The sequence below is a fragment of the Anolis carolinensis genome, unplaced genomic scaffold (assembly GCF_035594765.1).
Source record: "Anolis carolinensis isolate JA03-04 unplaced genomic scaffold, rAnoCar3.1.pri scaffold_7, whole genome shotgun sequence".
NCBI lineage: Eukaryota > Metazoa > Chordata > Lepidosauria > Squamata > Dactyloidae > Anolis > Anolis carolinensis.
Genome location: NW_026943818.1, coordinates 12,908,732 through 12,926,710, shown reverse-complemented (window position 1 = coordinate 12,926,710; position 17,979 = coordinate 12,908,732). Strand labels below are relative to the sequence as shown.

The following is a 17,979-nucleotide window of genomic DNA, read 5'->3' as shown; positions in this document are numbered from 1 at the left end:
GCTGCGGGTAGTAGAGCTCCAGGCTCTCCAGGAAGGCCACAAAGCCACGGCGCCCCGTCCGCTGGAGCAGGTCCAGAAGCAGCCCTGCACACAAGGAGCAGAGAGACAAACAGGCAATAATTGCCATTATTATTATTATTATTATTATTATTATTATTATTATTATTATTTTCATCCTCCTCTTCCTCCTCTATACACATACCATCATCATAATTATTGTGGTTACTGTTTATATCCTGCCTTTCTCCCCATAGGGACACAAGATGGCTCACAATATTATTATTATTATTATGACACAGCAAACAAGATAGACATGCTGGATTTCATATTATTATTATTATTATTATTATTATTATTATTATTATTATTACTACTACTACTATTTGTTCCCAGTGCTGAGGAGCCACCAAGTCCCTCCCTCCCAGGACATTGTAGGTTACTGTGATGTCTCATGGGCCATGTAGTCCTGTTCCTAGTACTGTTGTGACAGATGAAGAGGAAAACTTGGGTTTCCCACCGTTTCTGCCAGATTTGGAGCCCTTGCAGCCCTTGCAGCTGCAGGATGTTTGCCCACAAGAAGACAGCCAAACAAGCCTTGAGTCGAAATCTCCCCCATTTTCTCGCCGCCTTTATTATAATCAAGATAAAAACGCGCGGGAGGCGACTCGCAGAAGCGCTCGGATAGCTGCCAGACAATTAGATGATTAAGTCTATTTCCCTTGGGAAAGTTTAAGGAGTCTTGCATCTGGACAGTATAGATTTCGGTTCTTGTTCCCCAGAGAAAGTGTGCTTTGGCGGGAAAACAAGATCCTATATAGATGTTGGCCACAAAGAATTCCTTGCGGAGTCAATTCGTCAGCTCGTGGAGTGAGATCGCGTGTAGACTACGTATTCCAGTTCCCAGCTCCTGAATCAAGTTCCCAGCCCTGCCTTGTTCCACGGATCTCTATGGACTCAGTTCTTGTTCCACGATTGCCTTGTTTCTAGTTGGACCTTGCCAAGCCTCAAGTTTTGTCTTGCCTTGCATTTTAAACCCACGGACCCTGTTTCACGGATTCCAGCCTTGTTTCCTTGATCCGGATTTACCTTAAGCCTCAAAGACTATGGACAGTTCCCCACACTATTGCTTGCAAAATAGTGTGTGTTTCGGTGAAGTGGATTATAACTTTGGACTTTAATATCATATATTGGACATTGTTTTTCTGGACTATATTTGACCTTTCCTGAAAGGTCTACTTCTGAACTATATTCTACACTTATTTTTATTGACTTTATATATTTCTTTAATAAAGATATTAGATAGAATCTGACCTCTGTGTATGGTTATTGGTGCTCTGCAGCCTGGGTCCTGACAGTTACAGTGAGCACATCGCAGTGTTCCTTTCTCTTCCCATTTGCATGACCCTTCCTCTCCCTTAACCCTTTCCTACCCTTTCCTATAGCCCAAAGCGACTCAAGGCAACTAACAATGTTGTTGTTGTTGTTGTTGTTGTTGTGCGTGCTTACCGGCCCTCCTCCTGCGCAGGACCAGGCTGGGGTCGCTGAGGACCTGCTCCTCGTCGTCCGGGCTGAGCACCTTGCACTGGCGCAGGTACGGCGTGAGGCGGGAGGGGTCAATGGCCGAGGTCAGCTTGACCCGGAAGCTCTCCAGGCGCCGCCAGCACGACTCCTCCTCCTCCTCTTCCTCTTCCTTTTCCTCTTCCTCCTTGACATCCTCCACCTCAGACATGGCGTCTGGAAGAAGAAAGAAGGGGGGACGGGAAGAGAGGAAGTGGAAAATAAGGAAGGAAAGGAGGAAGGGAGGGAGGGAGGGAGGGAGGGAGGGAGGAAGGAAGGAAGGAAGGAAGGAAGGAAGGAAGGAAGGAAGGAAGGAAGGGGAAGTGGAATAGAAGAAGGAAGGAAGGGAAGAAGGAAGGAAGAGAAAGGAAGGAATGAAGGAAGGAGGAGGAAGTGGAATAGAAGGAAGGAAGGAAGGAAGGAAGGAAGGGGAAGTGGAATAGAAGAAGGAAGGAAGGGAAGAAGGAAGGAAGAAAAGAAGAAGAAAGGAAGAGAAAGGAAGGAATGAAGGAAGGAGGAGGAAGTGGAATAGAAGGAAGGAAGGAAGGAAGGAAGGAAGGAAGGAAGGGGAAGTGGAATGGAAGAAAGGAAGGAAAGAAATTAGGAAGGAAGGAAAAAAGGAAAGGTGGAAGGAAAAGATAGATAAGAAAGAAGGAAACATAAATAGATAAGGAAAGAAGGAAAGAAAAGGAAGCGGAAAAGAAGTTACAAGGAAAGAAAGAAGGAAGGAAAGGAGGGAGGGAAGGTGGAAAAGAAGGAAGAAAGGAAAGAAGAAAGGAAGCGGAATGGAAGGAAGAAACAAAGGAAGAAGAAAAGAAAAGGAAGCGGAAAAGAAATTACAAGGAAGGGTGGAAGGAAAGAAAGAAAGAAGGAAGGAAGGAAGAGGAAGTGGAATAAAAGGAAGGAAAGGAGGGAGGGAGGAAGAGAAGGTGGAAAAGGAAGGAAGAAAGGAAGAGCAAGTGGAAAATAAGGAAGGAATGAAGAAAAGATAGGAGGAGGGAAGAAGAGAATGCAGAAAAGGAAGGAAAAAGAGAAGGAAGGAAGGAAGGGAAAATGGAAAAGAAGGAAAGAAGGAAGGAAGAGAAATTGAAAAGGAAGGAAGGAAGGAAGGAAGGGTGAAGAAAGAAAGGAAGAGTAGTGGAAAAGAAAGAAGGAATGAAGGAAGGATAGGAGGAGGGAGGGAGGAAGAGGTCGGGAGAAGGAAGGAAGGAGAGTGAGGTGGAGGAAAAGAAGCAAGGAAAGAAGGAAAAAAGACAGGAAAAGAAGGAAGAGGAAACCGGAGGGAGGGAGGGTGGGAGAACAGAAAGACGGAGGGAAGGTGGAAAGGTAGTAGGAAGAGAAATTGGAAAGGAGGAAGGAAGGAAAGACAGATAGGCAGGATGAGGTGGAAAGGCAAACGGAAGGAAGATTGTAAAGAAGGAGTAGAAGGAAAGGTGGAAGTGAAGGTGGAAGTAGAAAGAAAGAAAGAAAGAGAGGGAGGGAGGGAGGAGGAAAACCACAGCAGAGCACTTGATGAACCAACCTGGACACAGAATCTTATTTGAGAACACAGGAATGCTGGACCACTCTCACAACCACCATGTCAGACTACATAGAAAAACCACTGGAATCCATAAACACGTGGACAATTTCAACAGAAAGGAGGAAATCATGAAAATTAGCAATACCTGGCTGCCAGTATTAAAAAAAATCTCTAAAATCAGGACAGTAAATAAAGAACAACACTCTCTAAACAGGAGAATTCCAGACAGGAAAAAATCAGGGCCAGCTAACACCTCCCAACAAAGGACACCCCCAGGCAGGAAGCAGCCCAGTTTTGAGCTGCAAAGCTATTCGATGCTAATCAAGGTAGCCAATGGCAACATTCACACTTGCCTCAAACAGACCTCACAAACTCTGAGGATGCCTGCCTAGATGTGGGAGAAACGTCAGGAGAGAATGCTTCCGGAACATGGCCAGACAGCCCGGAAAACTCACAGCAACCCAGTGATTCCGGTCATGAAAGCCTTCGACAACACATGATAATAACAACTCTAATTTTCAGAATAATAAGGGCCAGCTAACACCTCCCAACCAAGGATACCCCCAGGCAGGAAGCAGCCCGGCTTTGAGCTGCAAGGCTATTCCATGCTAATCAAGGTGGCCAACGGCAACATTCACACTTGCCTCAAACAGACCTCACAAACTCTGAGGATGCCTGCCTAGATGTGGGAGAAACGTCAGGAGAGAATGCTTCCGGAACATGACCAGACAGCCCGGAAAACTCACAGCAACCCAGTGATTCCGGCCATGAAAGCCTTCGACAACACATGATAATAACAACTCTAATTTTCAGAATAATAAGGGCCAGCTAACACCTCCCAACCAAGGATACCCCCAGGCAGGAAGCAGCCCGGCTTTGAGCTGCAAGGCTATTCAATGCTAATCAAGGTGGCCAACGGCAACATTCACACTTGCCTCAAACAGACCTCACAACCTCTGAGGATGCCTGCCTAGATGTGGGAGAAACGTCAGGAGAGAATGCTTCCGGAACATGACCAGACAGCCCGGAAAGCCTTCGACAACACATGAGAATAACAACTCTAATTTTCAGAATAATAAGGGCCAGCTAACACTCCCAACCAAGGATACCCCCAGGCAGAAAGTAGCCCGGCTTTGAGCTGCAAGGCTATTCAATGCTAATCAAGGTGGCCAACGGCAACATTCACACTTGCCTCAAACAGACCTCGCAAACTCTGAGAATGCCTGCCTAGATGTGGGAGAAACGTCAGGAGAGAATGCTTCCGGAACACATGATAATAACAACTCTTAATTTTCAGAATAATAAACATCTACTAACCGAGGCTCTGCGTCTCCTCCGAGGCTCTGCTTCCTTTCAAACCTCCATGAAAGGCGGAAGGAAGGAAGAAGAAAAGAAAGAAAGAAAGAAAGAAAGAAAAAAAGAGGAACAAGCCTCCGTGGAAGAGGAAAAAAATGAGAATAAAATGGGGAAGTTGCAAAAAAAGGCCATAGGAACAAAGGCATACGTTGGCCCATAAATCTCAGAGATCTACAAAACGGAATCCAGAAAATGTCAAATTCAACAGAGATAATGGCACAATTATTATTTAAAAATATTAAAAATTATTAAAAACTAAATGCAGAGGATGGATACGGGATATTCAGCTATTTATATTTAATAGGTTTTTAAAAATGTAGCTCTTTAATAAAAGATTGTGAGAAATAATAATAATAACAACAATAATACAACACACAGTCCTAAACACTTGGGAAGTGTTCAATTTGTGATTTTGTGATATGAAATCCAGCATATATATCTCGTTTGCTGTGTCAATAATAATAATAATAATAATAATAATAATATAGTTTTTAATACTGTGAGTCACTTGGAGAGAGTGACTATTTAGCATAGTTAAATATAATATGAATATAATATAATAATATTATAATATTATATTATAAATATACATTATAAATATAACAATAACAATAATTGTACATAATAATTTGTATGGTTTTTAAGACTGTGAGCCACTTTGAGTCCCTGCCCTCAAAAAAGCCAAATAAATAATAATAATAATAATAATAGAATCAATATAATAATATTATATTATTATATTATAACTATACATTATAAATATAACAATAACAGTAATAATAATTGTACATACTAATTTGTATGGTTTTTAAGACTGTGAGCCACTTTGAGTCCCTGTCCTCAAAAAAGCCAAATAATAATAATAATAATAATAGAATTATAGAGTTGGAAGAGACTTCATGGGCCATCCAGTTCAACCCACTGCCAAGAAGCAAGAAAATCACATTCAAAGCAGCCCCCGCAGATGGCCATCCAGCCTCTGCTTAAAAGCCTCCAAAGAATAAATATATATAATATTATATAATAATATAATAACAAATAATAATAACAGTAATATAATTAGTAGGCTTTGATTTGTATTTTAAGACTGTGAGTCACTTTGGGAGAAAAGTAGAGTCTAAATAATAATAATAATAATAATAATAATAATAATAATAATAATAATAATAATGTAACAACAACAACAACAACAATAATAATAATAATTTGTAGGTGACTGGCACTATATGGGTCCACACTGACCATATAATGCAGATTCAAACTCATTCCGACATGCATTTTAAGACTGTGAGTCACTTTAGGAGAAAAGCAGAGACCAAATAAAAATAAAAATAAAAGTAATAATAATAATAATAATTACAATTTGTAGGTGAACGGCACTATATGGGTCCACACTGACCATATAACGCAATTTCAAACTCATTCCAAAATGTATTTTAAGACTGTGAGTCACTTTAGGAGAAAAGCAGAAACTAAATAAAAATAAATATAAATATAATAATAATAATAACAACAACAATTTGTAGGTGACTGGCACTATATGGGTCCACACTGACTATATAATGCAGATTCAAACTCATTCCGAAATGTATTTTAAGACTGTGAGTCACTTTAGGAGAAAAGCAGAATCTAACTAAAAATAAAAATAAAAGTAATAATACTACTACTACTACTACTACTACTACTAATAATAATAATAATTTGTAGGTGAACGGCACTATATGGGTCCACACTGACCATATAATTCCAAAATGTGATTAATCACATAAAAACACCTTGATGAAATGTTAACATTTTATTAATGAATAACAGCAATAATAATAATAATATAAAAGAGGGAGATGCGGGGAATTATGAGAAATAAAACTGTTGAGCCTCATCAAAGTTCTGTAGCAAACAGTCCTCAAAAAACCAAGAGCGCATAACAAATGCAGCTATTTCACAACAGCGTCAGGAATAAGGCCAGTTATTTATAATACATTCTTTTCTGGATGCAAGACTTAATTAAGTGTTGATGGTTAATGTTGGAAATATTTCTCTTTTAGGGCGAAGCAGCCGATGTTTGAAGGTTTGAAGCCTGCAAAAATATAAAGGGAAGGGAGAGTATATAATGCATTACAAGAAGGAAAGAGATGGAACTGTGTTATGGCCTCCATGTTGTTGTTGTTGTTGTTGTTATTATTATTATTATTGTTATTATTGTTATGATATGGTAATTATTATAATAACAAATATAATAATAATAATACAAGGAAAGAGACAAAAACTACTTGGGGTCGTCACGTAGTTATCTCTTTGCTTGTATTAATTATTATTATTATTATTATTATTATTATTATTATTATTATTATAGTTGTTATTATAATAATAACCATAAAATTAAAATTAAAATTATAACATAACTATTATCATTATCATTTCAACAAGGAAAGGGACATAATTGCATTATGGCCCCCATTTCCATGAGAGATTATTATCATTAATAATAATAATAATAATAATAACAATAACAACAACAATAATAATAGTAATATATTCCTCAACAAGGAAAGAAACTCCATGACGACACCATATCCAATAATAATAATAGTAATAATAATAATAATAATAATAATATATTTTTCAACAAGAAAAGAAACTCCATGACGACACTATATCCATAAATAATAATAATAACAATAATATATTCTTCAACAAGTAAAGAAACTCCATGACGACACTATATCCATAAATAATAATAATAACAATAATATATTCTTCAACAAGTAATGAAACTCATGACACCATATCCATTAATAATAATAATAATAATAATATATTCTTCAACAAATAAAGAAATTCATAATGACATCATATCCATTAATAATCATCATCATCATCATCATAAATTCTTCAACATGGAAAGAAACTCCATGATGACACTATATCTATAAATAATAATAATAACAATAATATATTCTTCAATAAGGCAAGAAACTCCATAATGACACCATATTCAATAACAACAACAACAACAACAACAATAATAATAATATATTCTTCAACAAGGATGACACCATATCCAATAATAATAATAATAATAATAATAATAATAATAAATTCTTCAACAAGGAAAGAAACTCCATGATGACACCATATCCAATAATAATAATTATTATTATTAATAATAATAATTTTCTTTATATCCCACTTTTATCTCTTTGACAGAGAGGCTAAAAAGCTCTTGACATTAAAAAGCAATGCAACTTAAAATATCAAAACAGAATGAAACATACAAATGGATACGTTCTGCTTGTTGACAACAATCCCGATCACAGATCCATCCATTAAACTGTTAATACCTGGTCTTTCAGGGTTGTTTCTTCCTTTTTGGGACACGGGAACTTCTACGAAGCGCGAAAGGCTCTGGATTCGAAGGTTTTGGATTCGAACCCTCAACACCGGACTCCTGAAGAGAAGGAAAAACACAGGATGAGATACTCATCTGAGAAAAAAATCATTGGTTTGTAAAAGACATGGAAGGGCGGGCTAGTAATAATAATTCCAACTCTATGAAGTCTAATACTAAAAATGTCCTTACAAGCAGCAATATGACAATGATAATGATGATGATAATAATAATAATAATAATAATAATAATTACAACAGCCAGCAGAGTGTCTGCTGTGGACTCATCTCGTTGTGTTTCAAATATTATTATTATTATTATTATTATTATTATTATTATTATTATTGATCATATCCTCAGCTGCTGTAAGAAAATTGCACAGACAGACTACAAACAGAGGCACAACTATGTGGCCCAAATGATTCATTGGAACTTATGCCTCAAATATCACCTCCCAGCAGCAAAGAACTGGTGGGATCACAAACCTGCAAAAGTCTTGGAAAATGAGCACGCAAAGATACTGTGGGACTTCCGAATCCAGACTGACAAAGTTCTGGAACACAACACACCAGACATCACAGTTGTGGAAAAGAAAAAGGTTTGGATCCTTGATGTTGCCATCCCAGGTGACAGTCGCATTGACGAAAAACAACAGGAAAAACTCAGCCGCTCTCAGGACCTCAAGATTGAACTGCAAAGACTCTGGCAGAAACCAGTGCAGGTGGTCCCGGTAGTGATGGGCACACTGGGTGCCGTGCCAAAAGGTCTCAGCCGGCATTTGGAAACAATAGACATTGACAAAATCACGATCTGCCAACTGCAAAAGGCCACCCTGCTGGGATCTGCACACATCATCAGAAAATACATCATACATCAATGATCCAAACCTTTTTCTTTTTCACAACTGTGATGTCTGGTGTGTTGTGTTCCAGAACTTTGTCAGTCTGGATTCGGAAGTCCCACAGTCTCTTTGCGTGCTCATTTCCCAAGACTTTTGCAGGTTTATGATCCCACCAGATCTTTGCTGCTGGGAGGTGGGACTTGAGGCATAAGTTCTAATGGATCATTTGGGCCACATGGTTGTGCCTCTGTTTGTAGTCTGTCTGTGCAATTTTCTTACAGCAGCTAACCCTAACTTATTATTATTATTATTATTATTATTATTATTATTATTATTATTATTACCTTAACTTATTATTATTATTATTATTATTAAACTTAATACCTGGACTTCCGGGGCTGTCTCTTCCACCTCCATCTCCGTCGGGCTTTCGTGGCCATTGGCTGCCTCTCCGGGGCCGTCCCTTGCTGTGTCGTGGGGCTCTCTCTCAACCTCCATGTCGTTGTCGTCATCATCTTCTTCCTCCGAAGACGGGTCCAGACCCACCCTGGAAATGGTGGTGCTCACCCGGAAGGGGGGCAGTGCTGCCAAGGCGGCCGGGAAAGTGAAAGCGGCCAAGAATCGGGCCTTGAGCAGGTCGTAGGCCGGGTTCCCCCACAGTCGTTGCTGCACCAGCGTCCGGAGCCCCGTTGCGCCCGATCCTTCCGGCACCCGGAGCGAGGTGGCTTGGGACAACAAGGCCTCTTTGTGGCGCAGCAGCGTGGACAGGGTCCGGAGGTTGCAGAGGAACGGGGGCAAATAGGGCAACCCCGAGGAGCCCCCTTCCCCTTGCAACCACTGCTTCGCCGCGGCGGGGTCTTCGGTGGAAAGGAGGCGGTAATCCAGGGGGGCCTTCTCGGGGGGGTCCCCCAAAACAGGACGACTCGGCGCAGCTTCAGAAGGAACAACGGCGTTGTGGGGTTCACTCACAACATCGCCGGAAGTGGGGACTTGTGTAGACGCGACCGGCGCCTGCTTCGGGGGACAGGTTGCGGGGTCGGCGGTTTGGCCGGGGAGGCGCACCACCGGGAGCAGGCCTTGCGGGGTCAGGATCCAGGTCAGGGTCAGGGTCATGGGTGGTGCGGGGTCCGAGGAAGGCGTTCCCGGGGCAGTGGGGTTTAGAGCGATATGGAGATTGAGTCGCTCCGCCGTTGGCATTGGGAGATTCGGACTGGAACACTCCACTCTCGGGGTCTGGAGATTCGGCGTCGGGATTGGGAGATTCGGACTGGAACACTCCACCCTCGGGATCTGGAGATTTGGCGTTGGGATTTGGAGATTCGGACTGGAACACTCCACTCTCGGGGTCTGGAGATTTGGCGTTGGGATTTGGAGATTCGGACTGGAACACTCCACCCTCGGGGTCTGGAGATTTGGCGTTGGGATCTGGAGATTCGGACTGGAACACTCCACTCTCGGGATCTGGAGATTCAGCGTTGGGATTTGGATATTCGGACTGGAACAATCCACCCTCGGGGTCTGGAGATTCGGAGTCGGGATTTGGAGATTCGGACTGGAACACTCCACCCTCGGGGTCTGGAGATTCAGCGTTGGGATTTGGATATTCGGACTGGAACAATCCACCCTCGGGGTCTGGAGATTCGGAGTCGGGATTTGGAGATTCGGACTGGAACAATCCACCCTCGGGGTCTGGAGATTCGGAGTCGGGATTTGGAGATTCGGACTGGAACAATCCACCCTCGGGGTCTGGAGATTCGGAGTCGGGATTTGGAGATTCGGACTGGAACAATCCACCCTCGGGGTCTGGAGATTCGGAGTCGGGATTTGGAGATTCGGACTGGAACAATCCACCCTCGGGGTCTGGAGATTCGGAGTCGGGATTTGGAGATTCGGACTGGAACAATCCACCCTCGGGGTCTGGAGATTTGGTGCCAGGATTTGGAGATTCGGCGCTGGACTGGGACACCCCGCCACTGGGACCTGGACACCAGGATTGGGACGCCCCGTCATTGAGATCTGGAGATTCGGCGCTGGGATCTGGGGCCGGAGGAGGATCTTTGGGGCCAGGAGGGCCAGGCCTTGCTGCTTCTGCTGGGCCTTCTGGGCTTGGGCCGCCCTGAGCCGCTTCTCCCGGAGGAGTTCGGACACGGTCCGGGATTTTCCAGCCAGACGGCAAGGAAGGGCTTCCCGGGAGGAAGAAGGCCGAGAAGGTTAAAAATAAAAATGCCCGGACTCTACTACAACAACAACAATTCCTAGTCTGATGCTAACAATGTATTTACAGCCATAATAATAATAATAATAATAATAATAATAAATATTATTAATAATAATCCATGAAGGCTAAAACAATCAAAACAATAACAACAATAATTCAAATTCTATGATTCCATGAAGGCTAATACTAACAATATATTTACAGCCATACTAATAATAATAAAAAATATTTTATTAATAATAATCCATGAAGGCTAGTACAACCAAAACAATAGCAACAATAATTCAAATTCTATGATTCCATGAAGGCTAATACTAACAATATATTTACAGCCATAATAATAATAAAAATAATAATAATAAATAATCCATGAAGGCTAATACTAACAATGTATTTACAGCCATAATAATTATTATTATTATAATAATTATAATAAATAATCCATGAAGGCTAATACTAACAATGTATTTACAGCAATAATAATAATATTAATAATAATAAATATTATTAATAATAATCCATGAAGGCTAATACAACCAAATCAATAACAACAATAATTCAAATTCTATGATTCCATGAAGGCTAATACTAACAATGTATTTACAGCCATAAATAATAATAATTATTATAATATTTCCAACTCTATGGCTCCATGAAAGCTAATACTAAAAATGTCTTACAACCAAAATAACAACAATAACAACAATAATTCCAATCCTATGATTCCATGGAGGCTAATGCTAAAAATCTGCAACCATAATTTTAATACTAAAAATACTTCCCACTCTTTGACTCCATGAAGGCTAATACATACTAACAATGTATTTACAGCCATAACAACAACAACAACAACATGTTATTAATAATAATTCCAACTCTATGACTCCACAAAGGCTAATACTAAAAATGTCTTACAAACAAAACAACAATAACAATAACAACAATTCCAGTTCTATGATTCCATAGACTAATGCTAAAAATGTACAACCATAACACTAATAATAATAATACTAATACTTCCCACTCTATGATTCCATTAAGGCTAATACTAACAATGTATTTACAACAACAACAACAACAACAATAATAATAATAATAATAATAATAATAATAAATTGATAATAATTCCAACTCTATGACTCCATGAAGGCTAATACTAAAAATGTCTTACAACCAAAACAACAACAATAAAATCAATAATTCTATGATTTCATGGAGGCTAATGCTATATATATAAAATACTTTTAAAGGATGGCAATTCTCTCAACCAGGTGGAAAGGAGAAGCAGGGAGGTAAATACCTGTCGAAGAAACCTACAAAACAGAAAACAGAAATACAAATATATATATATATATATATATATACACACACACACACAGAATATACATATACGTACCTACAATAATCCTAAATGTAATAACATAATAACTATAAGATGCTATAACTATAAAATAATAACTATAACATAATATGACTACTAATAACTATAATAATATACTAAGTATAATAATAACTATAATTAAATAATAAATATATTATAATGTAAGAATAAAATAATAATAATAATAATAATAATAATAATAATAATAGTCCTAGACACTTGGGAAGTGTTCGACTTGTGATTTTGTGATATGAAATCCAGCATATCTATCTTGTTTGCTATGTCATAATAAAATAATAATAATAATCTATATATATAAAAGAGTGATGGCATCACGGCGACCCACAAAACAACAAACCTACAGGCCCCCCAACCTCGAAATTTGACAACACAACCCATCATCCACGCCTCTAGGTTGATATAAGAAAAAGAAAAGAAAAATAAAGTCCTAATTAGAGAGAGAGGAATAATTGCTTTTATCCAATTGCTGCCAGTTAGAAGGCTAAGCTCCTCCAACTTGGTCTCCTAGCAACCCAATAAAAATAATAAAAAACACTAAAAAATTGATACAATAAAATACTATAACAGGGGTCCCCAAACTAAGGCCCGGGGGCCGGATGCGGCCCTCCAAGGTAATTTACCTGGCCCTCGCCCTCATTTATAATATAACATTTTTATATCCGTTTTAATAATATAATATATTGTATATACATATAATACTGATAATAATATTATCATTTTATACAATACAATACTAACAATAATATCATATCATAATATTAATTATATTTTATATATTACATATAATATTACAGTATAGGGGTATAGTTCAATATAGTATAATGCCAATGTTGTGTTATGCTAATAATATAATATATTGTATGTACATACAGCTGCTCTGAGTTCCCTTCGGGGTGAGAAGGGTGGGATATAAATGTAGTAAATAAATGTAGTAAATGAATAAATAAATAATTTTGGACTTAGGCTCGCTCAAAGTCTGAAAAGACTTGAAGACACACAACAACAACAACAATCCTATTTAACCTGACTATCTCATTGGCCAGAAGCAGGCCCACACTTCCTATTGAAATCCTGATAGGTTTATGTTAGTTAAAATTATTTTCATTTTTAAATATTGTATTGTTCTTTCATTGTTATTGTTGTAGTGTGCATAGGAATTGGTTCGGTTTTTTTTCCCCAAATGATAATTCGGCCCCTCAACAGTCTGAAGGATTGTGGACTGGCCCTCTGCTTTAAAAGTTTGAGGACCCCTGTACTATAATAACAGAAAATAACTAAAAACAATACAAGAAAATAATAAAATAAATAAAAATATAACTTACAATAAAATTAATAAAAAAATGCAAATAACATCAAATAAAAATTACACAACAATTTTTAACCAATACCACCACCACTTTGCCACAGCAACGCGTGGCCGGGCACAGCTAGTAATATATGTAATCAATTCAAAATAAATGTCCTGAAAGGCAGCATTTGATAATATTTTTAATATGGGATTCTATACCTGCTCGGTCTGTCTTTTCTCCGTCGGCCGGCTTTTTTGCTTCTGGATGACCTTCATGCAGCCGCTGGCATCGATGTGCAACAGCTACAGAGGCCAGATGAATGCATCACATTGATTATTGATTAATTTGCAGGTTTGATGAAGCACATTTCCCTCTAAGACAGTGGTTTTCAACCTTAATACACTTCCTCATGTTGTGTTGACCCCCAACCATAACATTATTTTCGTTGCTACGTCATCACTGTCATTTTACTATTGTGACAAATCATAATGTAAATATCCGATATGCAGGATGTATTTCCATTCACTGGACCAAATTGGCACAAATCTGAATACTGGTGGGGTTGGGTGGGGATTGATTTTGTCATTTGGGAGTTGTAGTTGCTTTTATTGTTTGATTGATTTGTTTTATTGTCTTGTTTTTATATTGTTCTGTCCGGGCTTGGCCCCATATAAGCCGCCCCGAGTCCCTTCGGGGAGATGGGGCGGGGTATAAGAATAAAATTATATTATTATTATTATTATTATTATTATTATTATTATTATTATTATTATTATTATTATTAGCTACATTTATATCCCGCCCTTCTCACCCCGAAAAGGCTCAGGGCGGTTTACAAGTATATATACATACAATATATTATATTACACGACAATATTGCAATATTATTAGTAATACTGCATGTAATATAAATATACAATTATAATTATTATTACATTGTATTGCATCGGAATATTATTAATATTACATGTATATACAATATATTATAATATTAGTATAATATTATTATATATTATTATATCATTAAATTGATACAGGAGACATGGTGGAAAGATGTCTTCTTCTTCTTCTTCTTATTATTATTATTATTTTAGTTGCTGGGATTTATAGTTCACCTACAATCACAGAGCATTCTGAACTCCACCAACATTGAAACTGAACCAAACTTGGCACACAGAACTCCCAACAGAAAATACTGGAAGGGTTTGGTGGGCATTGACCTTGCGTTTGGGATTTGTCGTTCTCCTACATCCAGAGAGCACTGTGGACTCCAATAATAATAATAATAATAATAATAATAATAATAATAATAATAATAATATTTTTATTTTTGTACCCCGGCACCATCTCCCCAGAGGGACTCGGGGCGGCTCACAGATATAAAGCAAGCATACAGTGATATCAAATACAAATCTATTATATATATAAAAGAGTGATGGAATCCTGGCACCGAGCAAAACAACAAAACTAAACACCCCCCAACTTCGAAATTTCACAACACAACCCATCATTCACGGCTCTAGGTTGATACAACAAAAAGAAAAGAAAAATAAAGTCCTAATTACAGGGACTTTGTTTTTCTCCAAATGCTGCCAGTTAGAAGGCTAAGCTCCGCCCACTTGGTCTCCTAGCAAGCCACTCAGCCCAGGGGACAGGCACAGTTAGGCCTCACTCAGGCCTCTTCCACAGATCATTAGATTTTAACTGGATTATATGGCAGTGTAGACTCAAGGCCCTTCCACACAGCTATATTACCCATTTAGAATCTTATATTATCTGCTTTGAACTGGATTATCTTGACTCCACACTGCCATATAATCCACTTCAGTGTGCATACTAAACATAAAGACAACCATACAACAGACATTCAATACCACCACTACCTCAACAATTTCTCACCAACACCACCAGACAAGGCCACAGCAACGCGTGGCCGGCCACAGCTAGTATCAAATACAAAAACACATAAATAAATTTTAAAAAATCAATCAAACAATGATGGAGCTGGACCAGACTTGGCACCAATACTCAATATGCTCAAATATTAACACTGATGGAGTTTAGGGTAAATAGATCTTGATAGCACCCTTTGGGTTCGTTCGCTTAGCCAATTACAGATCCACCTAACCGTAGTTTTGTCTAGCCCACATTTTACTAGTTTCCTTGCCAGAAGGTCGTGGGGGACTTTGTCGAAGGCCTTACTGAAATCCAGGTACGCTACATCCACAGCATTCCCAGTTGGGTCGATACAGGGAATGCTGTGGATGTAGCGTACCTGGATTTCAGTAAGGCCTTCGACAAAGTCCCCCACGACCTTCTGGCAAGGAAACTAGTAAAATGTGGGCTAGACAAAACTACGGTTAGGTGGATCTGTAATTGGCTAAGCGAACGAACCCAAAGGGTGCTCACCAATGCGTCGTCTTCATCTTGGAAAGAAGTCACGAGTGGAGTGCCGCAGGGCTCCGTCCTGGGCCCGGTTCTGTTCAACATCTTTATTAACGACTTAGATGAAGGGTTAGAAGGCACGATCATCAAGTTTGCAGACGACACAAAACTGGGAGGGATAGCTAACACTCCAGAAGACAGGAGCAGAATTCAAAACGATCTTGACAGACTAGAGAGATGGGCCAAAACTAACAAAATGAAGTTCAACAGGGACAAATGCAAGATACTTCACTTCGGCAGAAAAAATGGAAATCAAAAATACAGAATGGGGGACGATGCCTGGCTTGACAGCAGTGTGTGCGAAAAAGACCTTGGAGTCCTCGTGGACAACAAGTTAAACATGAGCCAACAATGTGATGCGGCAGCTAAAAAAGCCAATGGGATTCTGGCCTCATCAATAGGGGAATAGCGTCTAGATCCAGGGAAGTCCTGCTCCCCCTCTTTCTATTCTGCCTTGGTCAGACCACAACTGGAATTACACTGGGTCCAATTCTGGGCACCGCAGTTGAAGGGAGATGTTGACAAGCTGGAAAGCGTCCAGAGGAAGAGGGCGACTAAAATGATGAAGGGTCTGGAGAACAAGCCCTATGAGGAGCGGCTTAAAGAGCTGGGCATGTTTAGCCTGCAGAAGAGAAGGCTGAGAGGAGACATGATAGCCATGTACAAATACGTGAGGGGAAGTCATAGGGAGGAGGGAGGGAGCTTGTTTTCTGCTGCCCTGCAGACTAGGACACAAGGGAACAAGGGCTTCAAACTACAGGAAAGGAAGGAGATTCCACCTGAACATCAGGAAGAACTTCCTCACTGTGAGAAAGGCTGTTCGACAGTGGAACTCTCTCCCCGGGGCTGTGGTGGAGTCTCCTTCCTTGGAAGCTTTTAAGCAGAGGCTGGATGGCCATCTGTCGGGGGTGCTTTGAATGCGATTTCCTGCTTCTTAGCAGGGGGTTGGACTAGATGGCCCATGTGGTCTCTTCCAACTCTACTATTCTATGATTCTATGATTCTATGATTCTATGATATTTGGGAGTTGTAGTTGCTGGGATTTGTAGTTCGCCTACAGTCAAAGAGCCCCTTGAATCCCACCAATGATAGAATTGGGCCAAAGTCAGTACACAGAACTCCCAATGACCAACAAAAAATACTGGAAGGGTTAGGTAGGCATTGACCTTGAGTTTGGGATTTGTAGTTCACCTACATCCAGAGAGCACTGTGGACTCCAAAACAATGATGGTTCTGGACCAAACTTGGCACAAATACTCGATATGTCTGAATGTGAACACTGGTGGAGTTTGGGGAAAATAGACCTTGACATTTGGGAGTTGCAGTTGCTGGGATTTATAATTCACCTACAATCAAAGACCCACCTGGATGAAGAGGGTGAACAAAGGGGTGCTGCTGGGGAGACGGACCGATTTCAGGGCTCTGGAGATGAATTCCACTGCAAAGAAGGAAAGGAAGAGAGAGAGAAAGACGTTTAAATGGCTTGAGGGTTGGGCTGGATGGCCTTTGGGGGTCCCACCCACTCTAGGAGTCCCTGGAAGCCTTTGAGCAGAGGCTGGATGGCCATCTGTCGGGAGGGATCGATTGGTGTCTTTTTATGGCTGAGTGGGGATGGCCTGGATGGCCCTTGAATTTAATTTCAGGTCTACGATTCGGGGCTATTCTACTATGTATGTCTATATACTATATCTATTGTATTTATTTATATATATCGGCAGGCCTTTGGAGATACAGTCATTAATAATCTATCCTGTATTTATTACGATTTTACCATTTATGTGTTTTAAATGCAATTTTTTATCCTGTATTTTTGTTTTAATTGATATATTGTATTATTGTTTTATCTTTTTATAGTGTGATTTGTATTATGTTGCCTATATTTTGTCCTATTATGTTGTTTGGGCCTCTGCCCCATGTACGCTGCCCCGAGTCCCCACGGGGAGATGGTGGCAGGGTATAAA

General features: G+C 39.6%; 1 protein-coding gene across 5 annotated transcripts in view; it reads right to left on the bottom strand.

Annotated features, from left to right (window-relative positions):
* Positions 1 to 1,611: 1,611 nt before the first annotated feature.
* The window catches only part of snapc4 (small nuclear RNA activating complex polypeptide 4), a 47,138-nt gene continuing 30,770 nt past the window's right edge, over positions 1,612 to 17,979 (bottom strand). For 2 of the 5 annotated variants that reach the window (XM_062960552.1, XM_062960556.1), the window contains exons 19-24: positions 17,383 to 17,456; positions 13,792 to 13,875; positions 12,183 to 12,195; positions 9,049 to 10,847; positions 7,777 to 7,883; positions 6,216 to 6,512 (exon numbers count right to left, since the gene is read on the bottom strand). In XM_062960552.1, coding sequence (XP_062816622.1) covers positions 7,785 to 7,883; positions 9,049 to 10,847; positions 12,183 to 12,195; positions 13,792 to 13,875; positions 17,383 to 17,456 — 2,069 coding nt within the window. In that variant the 3' untranslated portion in view covers positions 6,216 to 6,512; positions 7,777 to 7,784. The other 3 variants (XM_062960555.1, XM_062960553.1, XM_062960554.1) reach the window with 3 other exon arrangements.